At 39.8% G+C, this 15,575-nt stretch overlaps 1 protein-coding gene and 1 long non-coding RNA gene across 10 annotated transcripts in view; one reads left to right on the plus strand and one right to left on the minus strand.

Moving 5' to 3' along the window:
• Window positions 1-15,575, plus strand: part of LOC112544926 (uncharacterized) — a 49,362-nt gene that overhangs the window by 14,955 nt on the left and 18,832 nt on the right. The window lies entirely within an intron of this gene.
• ANKRD44 (ankyrin repeat domain 44) overlaps window positions 1-15,575 on the minus strand; it is a 218,636-nt gene that overhangs the window by 10,513 nt on the left and 192,548 nt on the right. For all 9 annotated transcript variants that reach the window (XM_006117913.5, XM_075934240.2, XM_006117912.5 and 6 more), the window contains 7 exons: window positions 14,751-14,967; window positions 13,906-13,993; window positions 11,169-11,252; window positions 8,521-8,666; window positions 7,443-7,525; window positions 5,369-5,451; window positions 783-874 (listed from right to left, as the gene is read on the minus strand). In XM_006117913.5, the coding sequence (XP_006117975.1) occupies window positions 783-874; window positions 5,369-5,451; window positions 7,443-7,525; window positions 8,521-8,666; window positions 11,169-11,252; window positions 13,906-13,993; window positions 14,751-14,967 (793 nt within the window). The remainder of the gene's footprint in view (window positions 1-782; window positions 875-5,368; window positions 5,452-7,442; window positions 7,526-8,520; window positions 8,667-11,168; window positions 11,253-13,905; window positions 13,994-14,750; window positions 14,968-15,575) is intronic.

Raw genomic sequence — 15,575 nt, forward strand, 5'->3', positions numbered from 1 at the left:
GTCATACAGTGATAGGTAAAAATATTATTTCCCCTTTACAGATAGGGAAACTGAGGCACAGAAATGTTACATCTACTACTTAAATGCCAATGAATCAGTGATGTAAGAGAAACCAGCTTATTTCAGGAAGTAAAAGATTTTAAAGTTAACTTTAGAATACCATAAAAACAGTTTTGATTTTCCATCAGAAATATTTTGTGTTTAGTAAAAAAGAATTTCAAAGAGTTTTGAAACAAACGTATTTTCACGTTTAGTCACCAATTAAATATGCCACTGTATTCACACTTATCACAAGGTGGTAATAATTTAATAGCATACCACATTTTGTCATAAAATTTGATTGCCAACTTTGATCTCAGAATGCTTTAGGATACAAACAAAACAATTAATGATGGTTTTTCTCCTAACCATTAAACATGCTCTGATGATATGTATAATCCCTAGGTCTAGAGGAAGGTGTTAGAATTTTCTGTTGTCTTTTGCATGTTTAGAAAATTCCAACTACCATTGCATCCAGCGGTTAAAGACAGATTAGCAGCTGACAGCACATGCAAAATTAACATTAAGGGGATTATTGTGATGTCCGCTGGGGTTTGATATAAAACACATAGAAGCAGTATCCTTGTTTGGGTACTTATACAACTGAGCATCTTATTCACAAAGGAGCACAGGCATCAGTGTTGTCTAATTAACCAGTCTGCAAGTCTATTTCTTTGATCACTTATAAAAATCACCTTTTAGGCGCACTTTTAAAGACTGTCAAATTGCATGATTTCGCTTACCATTTTCATCTACCGCTAGTACACATGCCCCTTTGGACAGCAACTCCTCAACCACCATTTTCAGGCCATTTCGTGCAGCAATATGGAGAGGTCTATAAAACATAACACCCTAAATTCATGTACGGTGTGAAATATATTTGAAAGAGCTAGTTAAGTAACACTGAAGAGCACATTCAGTGTTGCAGAGGAAGTATTTTGCTTTTCTGAATCCCCAAATTTGTATACTATATAGATTTTAAATACCATCACGTTTTAAATGTAAAATTTAAGTTCCACATCTATAAAATAACTTTTTTATTTAACGTACACACTCAACCACACACATATGCACTTTCTGTATGAACATGAACTGACAGTGACTCTGTATGTAGTGCATACGTAATACTTTTCATTATAAAATCTTTATTTGAAAAGCTCTCACTCCTTTCTTGGCTGCTGCAGGACAGGCCTTTGATATTTGGCAGGGAAACTGATCTCAGACTAGGCAAAACGTTTTTTCTTTGCCTCATCTTCAGTTTGGCTGTGATCAAATGTATTAAAAATTCACTATTCCACTTCATCTCCTTTGGGTTCTTCAGGAAGATTCTGACAGGCTTCCAGAATCACTATACAGTCTGTTGGTAGGCCTGTCATTGCTGAAGCACCATTGCAATACATCCCAACTGGTAACCAAAACATCCCTTCTCTCCACCTGGAGATGGACTGTAGGGTTTTCACCTCTTCCCCAGGGACAAAGCCTCCTACATCTACCCTCTTATCGGTGGGAGCAAATCAACCCCTCCAACTACAGGACAGGTCTTGACCTACCCTCAGATACCTGGGTGCATCATTATGTGCATCACTGCCAATCCCAAATATTAAAAAAACCACGAGACACAAGTTACAGTGTGGGCAGACAGAGAACCTCTTACTGATCTGGGTCTCTACAATTTGCTATATTGTCACCCATAAAGAACTGGCTCTGAGCTCTCCTGGAACAGTATTTGCTGCACTCTCTGTTAATCTGGGAAGTGAGCAGGTATGGTTAGGGAATGGGGATGTGAAAGTGTAACCGTGTACATGGTTAATTGATGAGTATGGGCTTATTGGTTAACCTTCATGGTTACATGCAGCTCCTGCCCTCTGTTCTGCTGTCTCTGCATCCAAGGCAGCAGCACGGGTGGGGCAGGCAGGAGCTGGTGCACACAGGGAGCCAGCTTTTAAGCCAAAGCACCTGCCCTCCCCACTGCATTGCTGCCTCTGAATCAGAGGTGCCCCACCTACCCCCACATGAAAATTTCAGTGGTTACATGTTTACCTAAATAAACATTGTAACGTCCCTGGTAGGGAATTCTCCACTGGTATGGTGATATTGTTCTTGATACACCAGTTCCGTAAACTTGACAATTTTTATACACAGAGGAATGAGTCTTACTTCCCTCTGGTTGTTCCCATAGAATACAGTTGTTACGTTGTCAGACATCATGAGAATGTGGTGAGAATGGATTAATGGTAAGAATGCCTTGCATGTTTCTTAGATTGCTCTGTGCTCCAATAGATAGATGTCTGTGTATCCTGGTTTCCCAGGGTATCCAAGTGTGACCATCTATGTGAGAACCCATCTATGCGAGTTCGGGACTGGCAAAGCTGGTTGTCAGCCCAGCCTGGGCAGATTCTGCTTCCCAAGAGTCCTGCCTGCTCAGCTCTGGCCACCGCCTTTCAGGAGGCAGAATCTGCCCAGGCCGAGCTGCCAGGCAGCTTTGCCATCCCTGAACAGTGTCTGGAGCAGGAAGGCTGTGGGAGGGGGGAGCTTGTGGGATGCAGAGTGACGTGATGATGTCACTCTCTTGTCCCATAGGGAAAACTTTTTATATTTAGAGAGAGATCTTTCTGTGTAGAGACCTTTGTTGAGGTCTTTGGTGCCTTAAATGCAAACAATGACATGTTACTGCCTACATCTCTAGTGGCCTTTGGTGTCTAAGACGTTGATGAGGCCTATGCTCAGGGATGTCCTCTTGCCGAAGGCTTGTTTCATTGCTAGGAGTTGAAATTTCATCCTCCAGTTATTTCAGGTTCTACCCTTGAAGGAAGCATAGATCTTGCACATATATGAGCATCTCCCAAATGGCAGAAGAACTGGGAATGCCTGTCACTCATCAGGGCAGCCTCATTGCAGGCAAAATGCCTTTTAAATCTCAGGGACCTCAGCATCCCGAAGCAAAATAACAACAGTTGATCCCCTAAATGGGGAAAGATTTGAAATCTCTATCTATGAATGACATTTTTTTTTCCTAAGGAAAAGGAAAAAGCAAAAAGGGAACAACTGTTCCAACAACTGTATATTAACTAGACAGTTAACTGCTGAATACAAAAAGAGACACAGCAGACCAGGGGTAGGCAATAATTTTTGATGGGGGGGCCACTGCAAGAATTTGGAAAGTAGTCAAGGTCCGCACTATTAGGGTATGTCTACACTACCACCCTAGTTCGAACTAGGGTGGTTAATGTAGGCAATCGAAGTTGCAAATGAAGCCCGGGATTTAAATATCCCGGGCTTCATTTGCATCTTGCCGGGCGCCGCCATTTTTAAATCCCCGTTAGCGCGGACTCCGTGCCCGCGGCCACACACGGCACGGAGTAGGTAGTTCAAATTAGGCTTTCTAATTCGAACTATTGTTACACCGCATTCCACGAGGAGTAACAGTAACCAGTTTGCCCACATAGCCCTGTGTAACTTCAGTGTGTGGGGTGCATGCACATTAAATGGTGCACTGACAGGCTACATCTACACTGGCCCCTTTTTCGGAAGGGGCATGCTAATTTTGAAAGTGGGAATAGGGAAATCCGCGGGGGATTTAAATATCTCCCGCGGATTTAAATAAACATGTCCGCCGCTTTTTTTCCGGCTTGGGGAAAAGCCGGAATAAAAGCGTCTAGACTGGCCCGATCCTCCGGAATAAAGCCCTATTCCGGAGGATCTCTTATTCCTACTTCGAAGTAGGGCTTTATTCCGGAGGATCGGGCCAGTCTAGACGCTTTTTTTCCGGCTTTTCCCCAAGCCGGAAAAAAAGCGGCGGACAGGTTTATTTAAATCCGCGGGGGATATTTAAATCCCCCGCGGATTTCCCTATTCCCACTTTCAAAATTAGCATGCCCCTTCCGAAAAAGGGGCCAGTGTAGACGTAGCCACAGGGTCTTTACTTGAAAAATAAAAACATTTTGCTAGCCCTCTTTTATCAGATTGACCTAAGAGCACCTGTCCTCTCATCCACAAAATCTGAAAAAGGACCAGATTTTTGGACCCATTGTGGGCATTACACTAGTTGTCCTACTTGCCTTGGGAACTAGGAAGCAAGTTTTACCTTATGACTAGATTAGTCAAGACAGGATTTTTTTTCTTTGCTTTTGCCACAGTAGGTTTGGAACCCAGTGGAATGAAGCAAGGTGGGGAGATGAGGTTATAATGTTGCATTTTATAATATAAAATGCATGACAGATGTCTAGTGCAGGTTGGAATGGTTACACTTATTGGATAAAATAGATGGGAAAAGGATATGAAGGAAAGCAACCCTCACTGGAGTTGGAGAAGGAGGGCTTGGTACGCTTACATCTGGCACAGTAGGGAGCCAATTTCCCTCCTTTTATAGCCCCACTTTAGCCCTCATATTAGGGAAGGGGATGGAGTCCAAACAAGTTAGGGATTATGTGCAAATGATTAAGGAACTGATGGTGACATGCAGTGTACAATTTATGGCCAGGTACTTCCAGATATTTTAAGTGAACAAAACTGCAACCTAATTAAGACTCATCCACTGCCTCATATGTTTCCACTGTGTGAATCAGACCCTAATACTTGCCCAAAGACCACAGCAGGGAAAAAAAGTTGTGCCTCTTGTAACTTTTTATGTTTAATCTACAAGGGATAACACTTAAAAAAGACATTGGAAGTCACATTCAACATAAGCTAAGGATGCCTGGGAAAACCTATATTTCTTTTAAAAAGAATAAAGCCTCTGATCTTCACAGAAATGTCATATACTACACACTCCATAGCACTAAATCTAGCTTATCACTCTCCTCAATATACTCTAATAATCAGAGGGTATGCCTAGACTACAGAGCTTTTCCACGATACCGGAGCTATTCCGGAAAAGCTCTGCCATGTCCAATAAACGCGTCTGCTTTTCCAAAAAAAAAAAAAAATTCAGAAAAGCAGACGCGTTTTTTTCAGCATCTCTGTAAACCTCATTTTACAAGGAAAAAGGGATGTTCTGAAATAGGTTTTTTCCCTGACATTTGGCCCCGTGTAGATGGGCCAAATGTCAGAAAAGCCTCTTTTGGGAGAAAAGCAGAAAAAGATACACAAATTGCAGTTTGCGATTTGCGTATCTTTTTCTAACTTTTCTTTGTAGTGTAGACACAGCCTAACAGTTTTCAGATATTCTACCACAATCAAACATTTTAAAATTACATTTTAAAAAAACTACACACTTACGAAAAATCTAAGTAATGTTAATTTAAAATCCTAAATCTTCATTTACTGGTAAAACAACAATGCATAAAAGCACAAGAGAAAAAATAGTAACACTATATCCATCTTTACTTACGTCTGCAATGCATTATTTTTTGCATTAATAAGGCTCTGTTCTTGGATCTTATCAAGTATTAACAAGGCACATTTTTCATGACCCTAATATTAAAAAAGAAAAATAAATATTAATCTGAAGAGGGTTGTAAAACTGAGGCAAAATAAATTAAAAATACAAATTCAAATTGTTTTAAAATTACCAACATGGTTCTGAGTTTATAAGAGGGTGCGCACATGATGAATTTCAAAGGCCAGGAGACAGATTACAATCCCTCCCATTATTAGTGGTGAATTTTAGGTAATCCAAATATGCCAGTGTGACTTTTTTCCTTTAAGCCACTGCATGCCTTATACATATCGGGTAGGGAACCAAGCCACCGCTTCCCATAGCTCCCATTGGCTGGGAATGCTGAACGTGCCTGTGGGATACCAAAGGTATCCCGGAAAAACTCTGCTGTGTCCAGGGAACATGTCTACTCGTCCGCTTTTTTTTGTGGAAGAGAAGACATGCTCTTCAAGAAACTCTGTCTTCCTCCTCTCACGAGGAAGAAGGGCTCTTCCGAAACAGGAGGCGTTTCCGAAATTTGGTCTAGTGTAGACGGGCCAAATTTCAGAAAAGCCTCTTTAGACAAAAGTATCGGAAAAAGGTACGCAAATTGCAGGGCACATTTTGTGTACCTTTTCCCCAAAAAAATCGTAGTGTAGATATAACCCCAGTAAACAAACCATCTTGCAGCCCGTCAGTTGCTAACCCTGATGAAGCGCAAGCAGCCCAGGAGCCAGAGGTTCCCCACCCCTGACATAGATCCTACTTTAAGCCATATTTTAATCCACGTCTTCATTAAATAGTAGTAATCTTTTGATAAGCAATATTTACCACTAGTAATAGGCACTTCTTTGACCTTGAAATGCCCGCTTGCTTATAGATTGTTAGTTGACAAAGAAACCCTTAGGAGAATTTATTTTATTTAAATAGTTGAAGTATTTTCCCCTGTATGCTAAGGGTACTTTGGATAATTAAACTTCCAAAAGATTTTATTAAATAATGCAGAATTAGGCCACAATTCTGCAATTTCTTCTGCATGAGTGTAGAGATCAGCCTAGGCAGAACAAATTGCATTGTTGGGGCTTTGGAGTACAAGGGTCTATTCTCATTGAGGGAGGTCCAGTGCCAAATGTACCTTATTAAACTGCAAATATGAGAGGTTAACAAATATAGCAGATACATCTTGATAAATTGAGGGTCCAGGAGAGTATGGCAAAGAGGCCTCAAAACAAACATGATAACTACTAGACTCTCACCTACTCAAGGCAACAATCAACAAAGAAAAATCTGTTGAGGGAATGAGGGCATTTCCATCTTTCTAAACCACACAATGGCATCAGAAATATAGAAGGAAGAGAGGAGGTGAAGCCTACTGAAATTACTCAAAATGTGTACACAGGCCCCAGGGAAAAACTTTGGTCTGATTTCTCCCATCACCTTTTACAAGATTTTAGCATCAGCTTGAATAGCTGTCCCTTTCCGCAGAAATCCAAGAGATTTATGTAAATCTATATTATACTATAGTGCAGCAAGACTATTCTCTTTCTTCTCATATTATTGTAACCTTGCTGGATAGGCTGAAGAGCAAACTAACTCTGCTACAGTTCCTTTCTATCCGCCTCCCACCCAGTTTGTGTATGTCACAGCTCCATTGCTCTCAGGATTTCATTGGCCTGAGAAATGAATGTCAATACACTACCAAGACCTTTTTTTTAATACCTCATCAATGCACACATATATAGGGTTGCCAGGTGTCCAGTTTTCGCCCGGACAGTTCGGTATCCATTACCCCTGTCTGGACATGTGAAATGTCTGGTATTTTCTGTTTTTCTTGAACAGAAGGCTGACGGGGACATTCTTCCCCTGATGTATCTGGCTCAACAACTCTGGTCCCTCCCTCCCCCCCCCTTTTTTTTGTCTCAATCCATTTTTTTCCTGCCATGTTTGGGATTTTCTGTGAAAGCATCTGGTAACCCTACACATATAGTATATATCATGCGAGTCTGTGTGTGCACGTGCATGTAGTCTACAAAGTTCCTTAACATACTTTACTGCTAGCCAAGTGCAAGGGTGTATTCAAGTCCTTATCCTTTACAGTCAGATCAGCCTTGGCACTATTCACCAAAAAATCTGAAATAGAGAAATAAAAACCATGGGATAAATTATACAGATGGATATACATGCAAACTGCAAAAGAGAAAATTAACACCAGTGTCCATAATATGTGCACATTCATATGAATCCTTACTTTATATAAACCATCCCAATGTGGAGGAAAAATTATCAATGAACAAACTAAACTGATTGTGCTATTAATCAGCTATCAAAAACAACGTTAACAATTGGTTGAAAATGGAAAACTGTTATTTAAATGTATATTTAACCCCAAACTGTCAGTTCAAATTTATTCATTTTAATTTGACAGTTGACATCTGCAGCATCAGAATGGCAGTTTTGGCACAAAATAGTTTCCACCTTGAGTTAACAACTGTGGATCCTGTTTTGAGAAGATAAAGTGAGTTCTGCTGACTCATTATATCTTTGGGGCGAGATCATGAATGTAGCAATCTAGGATGTGGACTGAGCAGTTAAGACAGGGGAGAAAGTCTGAGAATCTTTGTTATAGGATTTTTTTTTAAATAAACAAATCCAGACCCAATTGACTGTTGCCCATTCAAAACAATATTTTGCACTTCAAAAGACACATCTTTTAATAATTTAATTACAAAAGATTACTCTTCATCTTCCTGCTACAAAGTAATTCTATTGCCTTGTATTATCAGGGAAATAAGATAAATGAAGTAATTAATACCAAGTGCATTTTTTAAAATCACATGATAAACAACACTTCACAGAAACATGGACAGAGTACATCTATTATTGAAACTATTTGCAAAGTGAAAACAACTAATATGAAATCTGGGTACATAAACACGTGAAACTATTAACATATTAAGCTAACTTACTTTTACCAGTTATATAAAATAGATGGACACATTTAGGTATCTAGTTTTAGTGTCTTAATCTGAATTCCCCAGTGGGGAAAAAAAATCTATTAAAGCACTTGGATGGGTACATTAGCCTTTCTTCTCTTTCCAAATTTACAAAAGCAAGTAGATACCTACCTACAGCACCTGCATGTCCATTTTCAGCTGCCATCATAAGTGGTGTTTTCCCTGAATTATCTGCAGCATTTACCAGTGCGTTGTGATTTAAAAGAAGCTGCAAGCACTCCACGTGATCGGCAAAGGCTGCTGCATGCAGTGGAGTTCTAACAGAAAAAACAACATGATTATCAAACTTTAGGATATTAAATAATATCTAAAGAATTACAATATTGTTATCCATTGTAGCCTTAAGCAGAACAGAACAAGAAGTTCTGAAGCTTTTTTCCTAAAAAACTTAAAACTCTCAACAAAGCAAGTTAGGATACTACTCTTATCTAAGCAATCCTCAGTATCTATACACAAACAAGTCTGAGACTATGTCTACAGTTGCAAAGTTTTGAATTGGGGGGCAGCTGCTGATAAAAAAGCACTAGTTTGTGTTCACACGGTTTTCCACAGACGTTAGAGCAGTCCTCGGCAAAATAGCCTCCGCGGACCGACGCAGTGGGGAGTCTCAGGCAGATTCCCTGTCTTCCTCCTCCTCCGCACGTTGCTGAGAGAAGCTGCTGCCGGGTTCTGTATGAACAGCTGTGAACCTTCATGAACAGCTCCTGCCCTCAGTACAATCCCATTGGCTGGTTTCAGCCAATGGGAGCTGCCTGTTAACAGGCAGCTTGGAAAGCACCCTCCCCCATCCCAAGACTGATAGCTATTCAAAAACTACATGGGCCCTACAACCAGTGCAGGGGTGGAATATGCAGGGGGTCTACTTGAGAAGGCTCTCCTCCCAGATCCTGCAGCCACTTCCCTGCCCCAAGTCACAACTCCCACCTGCTCAAGGTCACAGCCCAAACCCAAACTCTACCCACTCCTGCATCCTAGTCCCATTTCCCAGGTCACAACCCCCTCTTGCTCAAGGTCACAACTCAAACCTCTGCACCATAGTCCCCTAACCCAGGTCACAACTTCCTCCTTCACCCAAACTCCACACCCTCTCTTGCATCGCAACACCTTACTGCAAGCTCTCTTCTGCACCCAACCTCCATCCCAGACCCTGCACCTCCTCCATTAATATGGAAGAGACAAATTAATGGAAAAGAAATTAGTATGTCAAAGCAGAGCTAAAGGAGATGGGTGCATATGTGCAGGCAGGACTGCTGAGTTTCAAAGACTGGCCACCCCCACTCGGCATTGTGGGACAGTTCCAGACAGCAATCAAAGCAGTAAAAGCAATCAAGAGTCTTCACTGGCACATCAATGCAAAAGCATCAGCACAAAAAGCCTTTGTTGGGGTGCTGTGTGCGTTTTCAGTGAAGGTGCTAGTATGGATTATGCACAAAACCTGACTTTTTGCACTAAAACTGGCAACTGAAGACCGCCTAAAACTCGCACGCATCGGGTGATAGAGCTGTGGACAAGTTCATAAAAACAGGATGTTTAACTTAAGAGAACATACTGTATAATGCAAAAAACCGGCAGACCTCCCTATTATTCCTGATTGTTTGAATAAGCTTGTGACAGATATAATGTAAAGAAAACTTGGATCTGGCCTTCTGATTATTAAAAAATGCTACAGTATTCTATAGTAATTACCTGAATATCCCAGTAACAATACTATAATCTACAATATTTGACGGAATTACTGTAGAGTGTCACAGTGATTTTATATCATTTATAGCTTATTTTAATTTTGAGAGGATCCTATCACTCTCAAGACAGATTCTCTGTCTCCACATGATAATACAGACATCTGTAGAAATAAATTGGGGCTGGAGGATGAAATTGTTTCTAACAGTGTCTGGGGAACGTATTGTTCTTGTTTTGTTTTATGTCTGTTTTTGTTTTGTTTTGCTGTTTATATTTATTGTTATCTGGAGAACTTTGAAAGTGACTGGAGGTCTTTAATTTTAATTACATTACCACAGTTGTATTGTTGTAATGGTATCAAGAGAAAGCAATGTAATGAGCAGCAATTCAATTGTTATACAACTCTAACAAAACTAAATAAATACATAGAAATACACTGAAGATTCTCACTGCCCCCAAAATAAAGATTTAGGTGTATACATGACCCATGTGATCACCTACATCATTCAGAGTCAGGAGTGTATTTTGTTTAATAAGAATTCTTACAAAAGTTAAATATTTTTCCATCCTACAATTATTGTCCTGCAAAGCACAATGTGCTTCAATACTTTTGCTGAATCAACGCCTATGTGAAGACACATATGTAGTTCTATTTCTGTTTCATAACCCCTGTCAAGTGCACTCTTAGCTTACAGTTATATGTTTTACAACTAGGAATTAACTCAGCTTTTTCATTTCCCCAAACTGGAGTCTACTGTTTCCTTTCAACTAGAAACAGAAATCTGAAAAGGGGGTGAGGGAGAAGCTTAACAGCTACCATATAGGGTTCTGATGAACAGCCCTTAGCTCTGGCTATTTTAAAGAAACAGAGTAATATTTATTTAGGTAGCAACATAAAATAATTAATATTCTCTCTAGAAGTGAATCACTACTTCCTTTGTCATGGTTCGACTTGTGGGTCATCAGGAGCTGGTCTAACAAATTTTAGCCCAGATGTAGACTAGGTGCACGAAGCAAAAATGATCTCAGACTGATTCATGACGGCAAAATGGATTCTATTCAAGAAAATGAACTCTTACCTTCCTTTGTCATCTTTACAATTGACAATGCTGGCATCTATGGCACCAATGAGCAGTGAAGCACAGTTTTCATGATCATTGATTCTATAAAGACCAGAACAATTCTTTGTAAGGAAAAAGTCTGTCTTTCACTCTGCCTATACACATTTCATTCCTTTCCTCAATTGACAGTACATTAGTATTTCTTTCCGTATATTAGTAATGTGTCCTAATTAACTTTTGCTTTAATAATATGAGTCAAATCCCAGCTGCAGTATATTCTATTACACTCAAATCGCAGCTACTGTTTTGGCTATGCACAGTTTATCTCTTGGCTATGCACAGTTTATCTCTTCAGCTCGGCCAACACAAAACAAACTGAAGGTTTAATGTACTTATTAAACTTTAAATCAAAACAAAAACCAAACACATCCCTTCATTTTCAATTAGAACATTTGTCAATGTTTGAAGTGGCTATAAGGAATCCTTCTCAGAAATAAATCTGAACTAGTGGTCCTGAGAGAACTTTCCAAAACTTCTTTAAACCCTTTAAAAATGAGTTTCAACTGAAATCACCTATTTGAACCTAGGCAATGCTCAGATGAGTGGGCTTAAGTGAAAGCAACTTAATTAAAACACTTAAAATATCCACAAGGCCTCAGTATTTCCAAGGAGTGGGAAGCGGAGGGAAAGGAGAGAAACGGCAGTCTGTGTTTGGCAAAACATTGCAACACCGAGCAGTTTGTTTTGTGGTTTCAACAGACTTTCAAGTTGAGAAAAAGGTTATCCCCTAAGTATTCAATTAAGTCACTTTATAGCTAAAACAGAATGCTAATTTCTCATACTGTCACTTTTTAAGTAACCTTTTAATCAAGTCACTATTTCCATAGAAAGGCTATCATTTTATGAGTGACAATGACCTTCATTATCTTTAAAAATTAAAAAAAAAAAAAAAGCTTGTTGAATTTTGGTCCTAGTCTCCAGATTCCTCTATTGGGGAGAAGGAGACCATGAATTTTTAGTAAGTGACCATTTGAGGTTCAGATTTTATATATCAAGTTTCAGTCTGAAGTGGTTTTATTTTAAGTTGGCTTTTAAAGGGTTCTATTTTTCTAATTTATCATTTTTATTACAAGTTGAACCTCTCTAGTCTGGCACCTTAGGGACCTGACCGGTGCCAAACCAGAAAATAAGCTGAACCACAGAGGTCAATATAGTCTAGCAGCATTAGCAACACTTCCACTAATTACTGGGCTCTTAGAAGACATTTAGGGGTAAATTAGAGCTAAATAACAGCACAGAACACTGAGTGCTAGGACTGGTGGCTGTAAACAAACTTTATGCCGCAGGAAACTTGACCACATCCACAGTGAGTGGACATCTGGCTAACTAAAACTATGCTGGACCATGGATGTTGCTGGACCAAAGACTGCTGACCTTGAGAGGTTCAAACTGTATTAAAAAATTCAAGGTTTAGGTTAGGATGATCAAACATCATACAAATAGAAATGCTGACAATTAACTAGAGAAATGAGAGTAGACCACTATATAGTTATACAGAAACAAATATCAGTCATTTGTAGGAGAAGATAATTATACTAATGGTAGAATGAAGAGTTTGTAAGTCAGTAATTCTAAACCTCAGCAGGCATCATGAATGTTTGTGTTTGATTCTATAATTCTTATTTATTTTTCTGCTGGCTTACCCTAGTCAAAAAGCACTTTCTCCCGAAACACTATATATGCTTTGCCCTAAATTGAGCTAATTTTTCTGAGTATTACAGGCAGATTTGGAGCTGGCCTGTGGTAATCCACTGACAGTGTATATTGGCCTGGTTATTGGGATATTTCTAGTATGAATATGGTGGTTTAACTCAACAAAAGTCTGCCTTCAATTTAGTTAGGAAGGAGAAGAATGGCACAAGGCAGTCATCTATTAGCAAATACTTGTGAGTTCTTAAGGCACACAATGCCAGAACTGCCAACACGTTGGTGATTCTGCCTCCCTCTCCAGATAACATAAAAACTAGTTGTGGGCAGAAAATTGCATGACAGAAAAAAGCCCAAGAACGATAGCAAGGTTTAAAGGAGGATGCTTACTCGGAGGAGAGAGCACCAGAGGGAGCCAGCCTGAAATCAGCCACCGCTCCAAGAGCCGGTTAAACAAAGTGGTGCCTGCTTAGGTCACCATTAATGCCTGGATGAACTTGAGATAAGGTAAACATTTGTGTAAGCTTGATTTTAAACCCTTTTTCTTCACATGGTTTGTTCCTACTACTCAATAAGAGTACTTCTGCTTTAGGGAGGCTGGTTGGTCACTGTATACCTCTGGTCACTGGCTCCTGAAGGACAGAACTGCAGGGGACTGAACTCAGCCAGACCTTTAGGGCTCACATTCTTGGTACTGTAGCTCAGGTCCTGGTTTAAGAGAACTGCCACATTCTACCTGGAATTAGGTAAAAGCATAAGGCCTAAGACCTGAGGAGCTCCACTGAGAGACCAGAAAGGGGAAAGAGCTGCAGCTTGCCCTGTAACTGGGAGAGCGGCAACTTCACACTCAAACTGCAGGAATTCATAAGGCTCTTGATAGCACTAGCTTTTCATCAGACAGTTATATACACTGATTATCAGAGCTAAGAATCATTTGCTAGCAGCATTATTTCTATACCCAGATAGCTTTATTGTTCATCTGCTAATAATTTTTCTCCATCTATCCTAAAGCAAAATAGCCCGATTCGACAATTATATCTCTACTTACACGGCACAGTGCAATGGAGAGAAGTTATTACCATTAAATTTGCGGAACGATTTCTGTTCCAATAGTACCTCTATGCAGTTTTCATTACCTAAAAGATCAGATGATTTATAGTTATAAAATGCAAAATAATAGCTTATTTTCATATTACAGTTATATGAACATTGTATTTTAGCATTTGAAATTCAAAGGCAGACTGTACTGCATATGTTAAGTTTTTATGCAATAAAACTTTAGGCATGTAAAATACTTTTAGAAGTGCTGCGAACTAGACCCAATTTGGGCCTTTATATTTTTTTTAAAAGAGCTCTTGTATTTTCACTGAGTGCTATCACATTCTTCAAAATAATCTGTCACAATTTTCAGAGATGGTCAGCCATCTGTCATTCTGTACTTGGACTTAACAGTCTCAAACCACCCTAATGAGAAACAACTAAGGCAAGCCTGTTATGTTGTAAGTATCACAGTAACTGTGATAGTCTCATGCACCAGTGTATAGGAGATGACCTCTAAAGTGGAATCCTGGCCTCAGTAATGCAATTGGAGTTATGTCACTGATTCAAAGGAGTCAGTTTTCATGCTCACCCGCCAAGTGATGGGTCTATTGTGCATCATGATTGAGGCTCACATCTAGTGGCTCATTCTGAAGCAAGGTTGCACTTTTGCTGGAATTTCTCTACCTTCTGACTTGAAGTATAAATGTAGCAATTTCTTGGAACTACTTCAAAGGGCAAAAGGAGAGAATCTACAACTCAAGCATTTTATGCTACTAGCTATTTTACTATTATACTTTCTACCATTAAATCTCACATTTGAGTTGGGCAAGGCATAAGAAGAGAGACGCTTACCATTATAACAAGCCCAGTGCAATGGTGTATAACCTTGATTATCTTTGAAATTACAGTCCTCTTCTGACACTGCCATCTGCAGCAATTCACTCAACCAAGTGGCATGACCATGAGCTGCTGCATAATGTAAAGGTGTCCTGCCTCTGGAGTCTTTGCACAAGATAGATACTTCTTGTTCCAACAGCATTTGAACGCATTCCTCATGCCCAGTCATAATCTAATAACAAAAGTTAATCAGAAGCTTGGTATCGTTTTGGTGCTGAAGCAAAGAATATGTGAAATACACAATGTGCTTATTCATAATGAGGGGGCAAGATTAGGCTCCAGGAAATGGATGAGAAGCTATTTTGTCCCAAGTGAATGCCCTATCCTCTAGGCCACTCCAGAACCCATCTCACCACCCTACCTTCAGGACATCCCATATGATGCCTTCCTAATGCTAGAGCCTGCTCCATCCCTTTGTATTAAAAAGCACCAATAGCAGCTTCTAAAGATATGGTTACCTGACATCCCTCTTGCCCCCACCCTCAGTTTGAGGATAAGAAGCTCGGTTGGAGTCAGGTACGAGACAGAAAATTAGGAATTTACAAATGTGGAGATTCTTAGAATAAAGGGTAGAGTCCTAAAGATCATATTTGAGACCAACTGAACGGATATCAGTCAAGAAAGAAATCACAAATACAAGGGAAGTCAGGAGCAATAACAGAACTGCAAAAATAGAAACTCTTTTAGAAAGCTACTCCAGCAGCCCAGCTGTTACTATCATATCAGCTGCCTCTGCCACGGATTTGTTTATCTCCTACAGTATTTTAATATGTTTTTGTA

The sequence above is a fragment of the Pelodiscus sinensis genome, chromosome 7, assembly GCF_052426305.1.
Source record: "Pelodiscus sinensis isolate ZL-2025 chromosome 7, ASM5242630v1, whole genome shotgun sequence".
Taxonomy (NCBI): Eukaryota; Metazoa; Chordata; order Testudines; family Trionychidae; genus Pelodiscus; species Pelodiscus sinensis.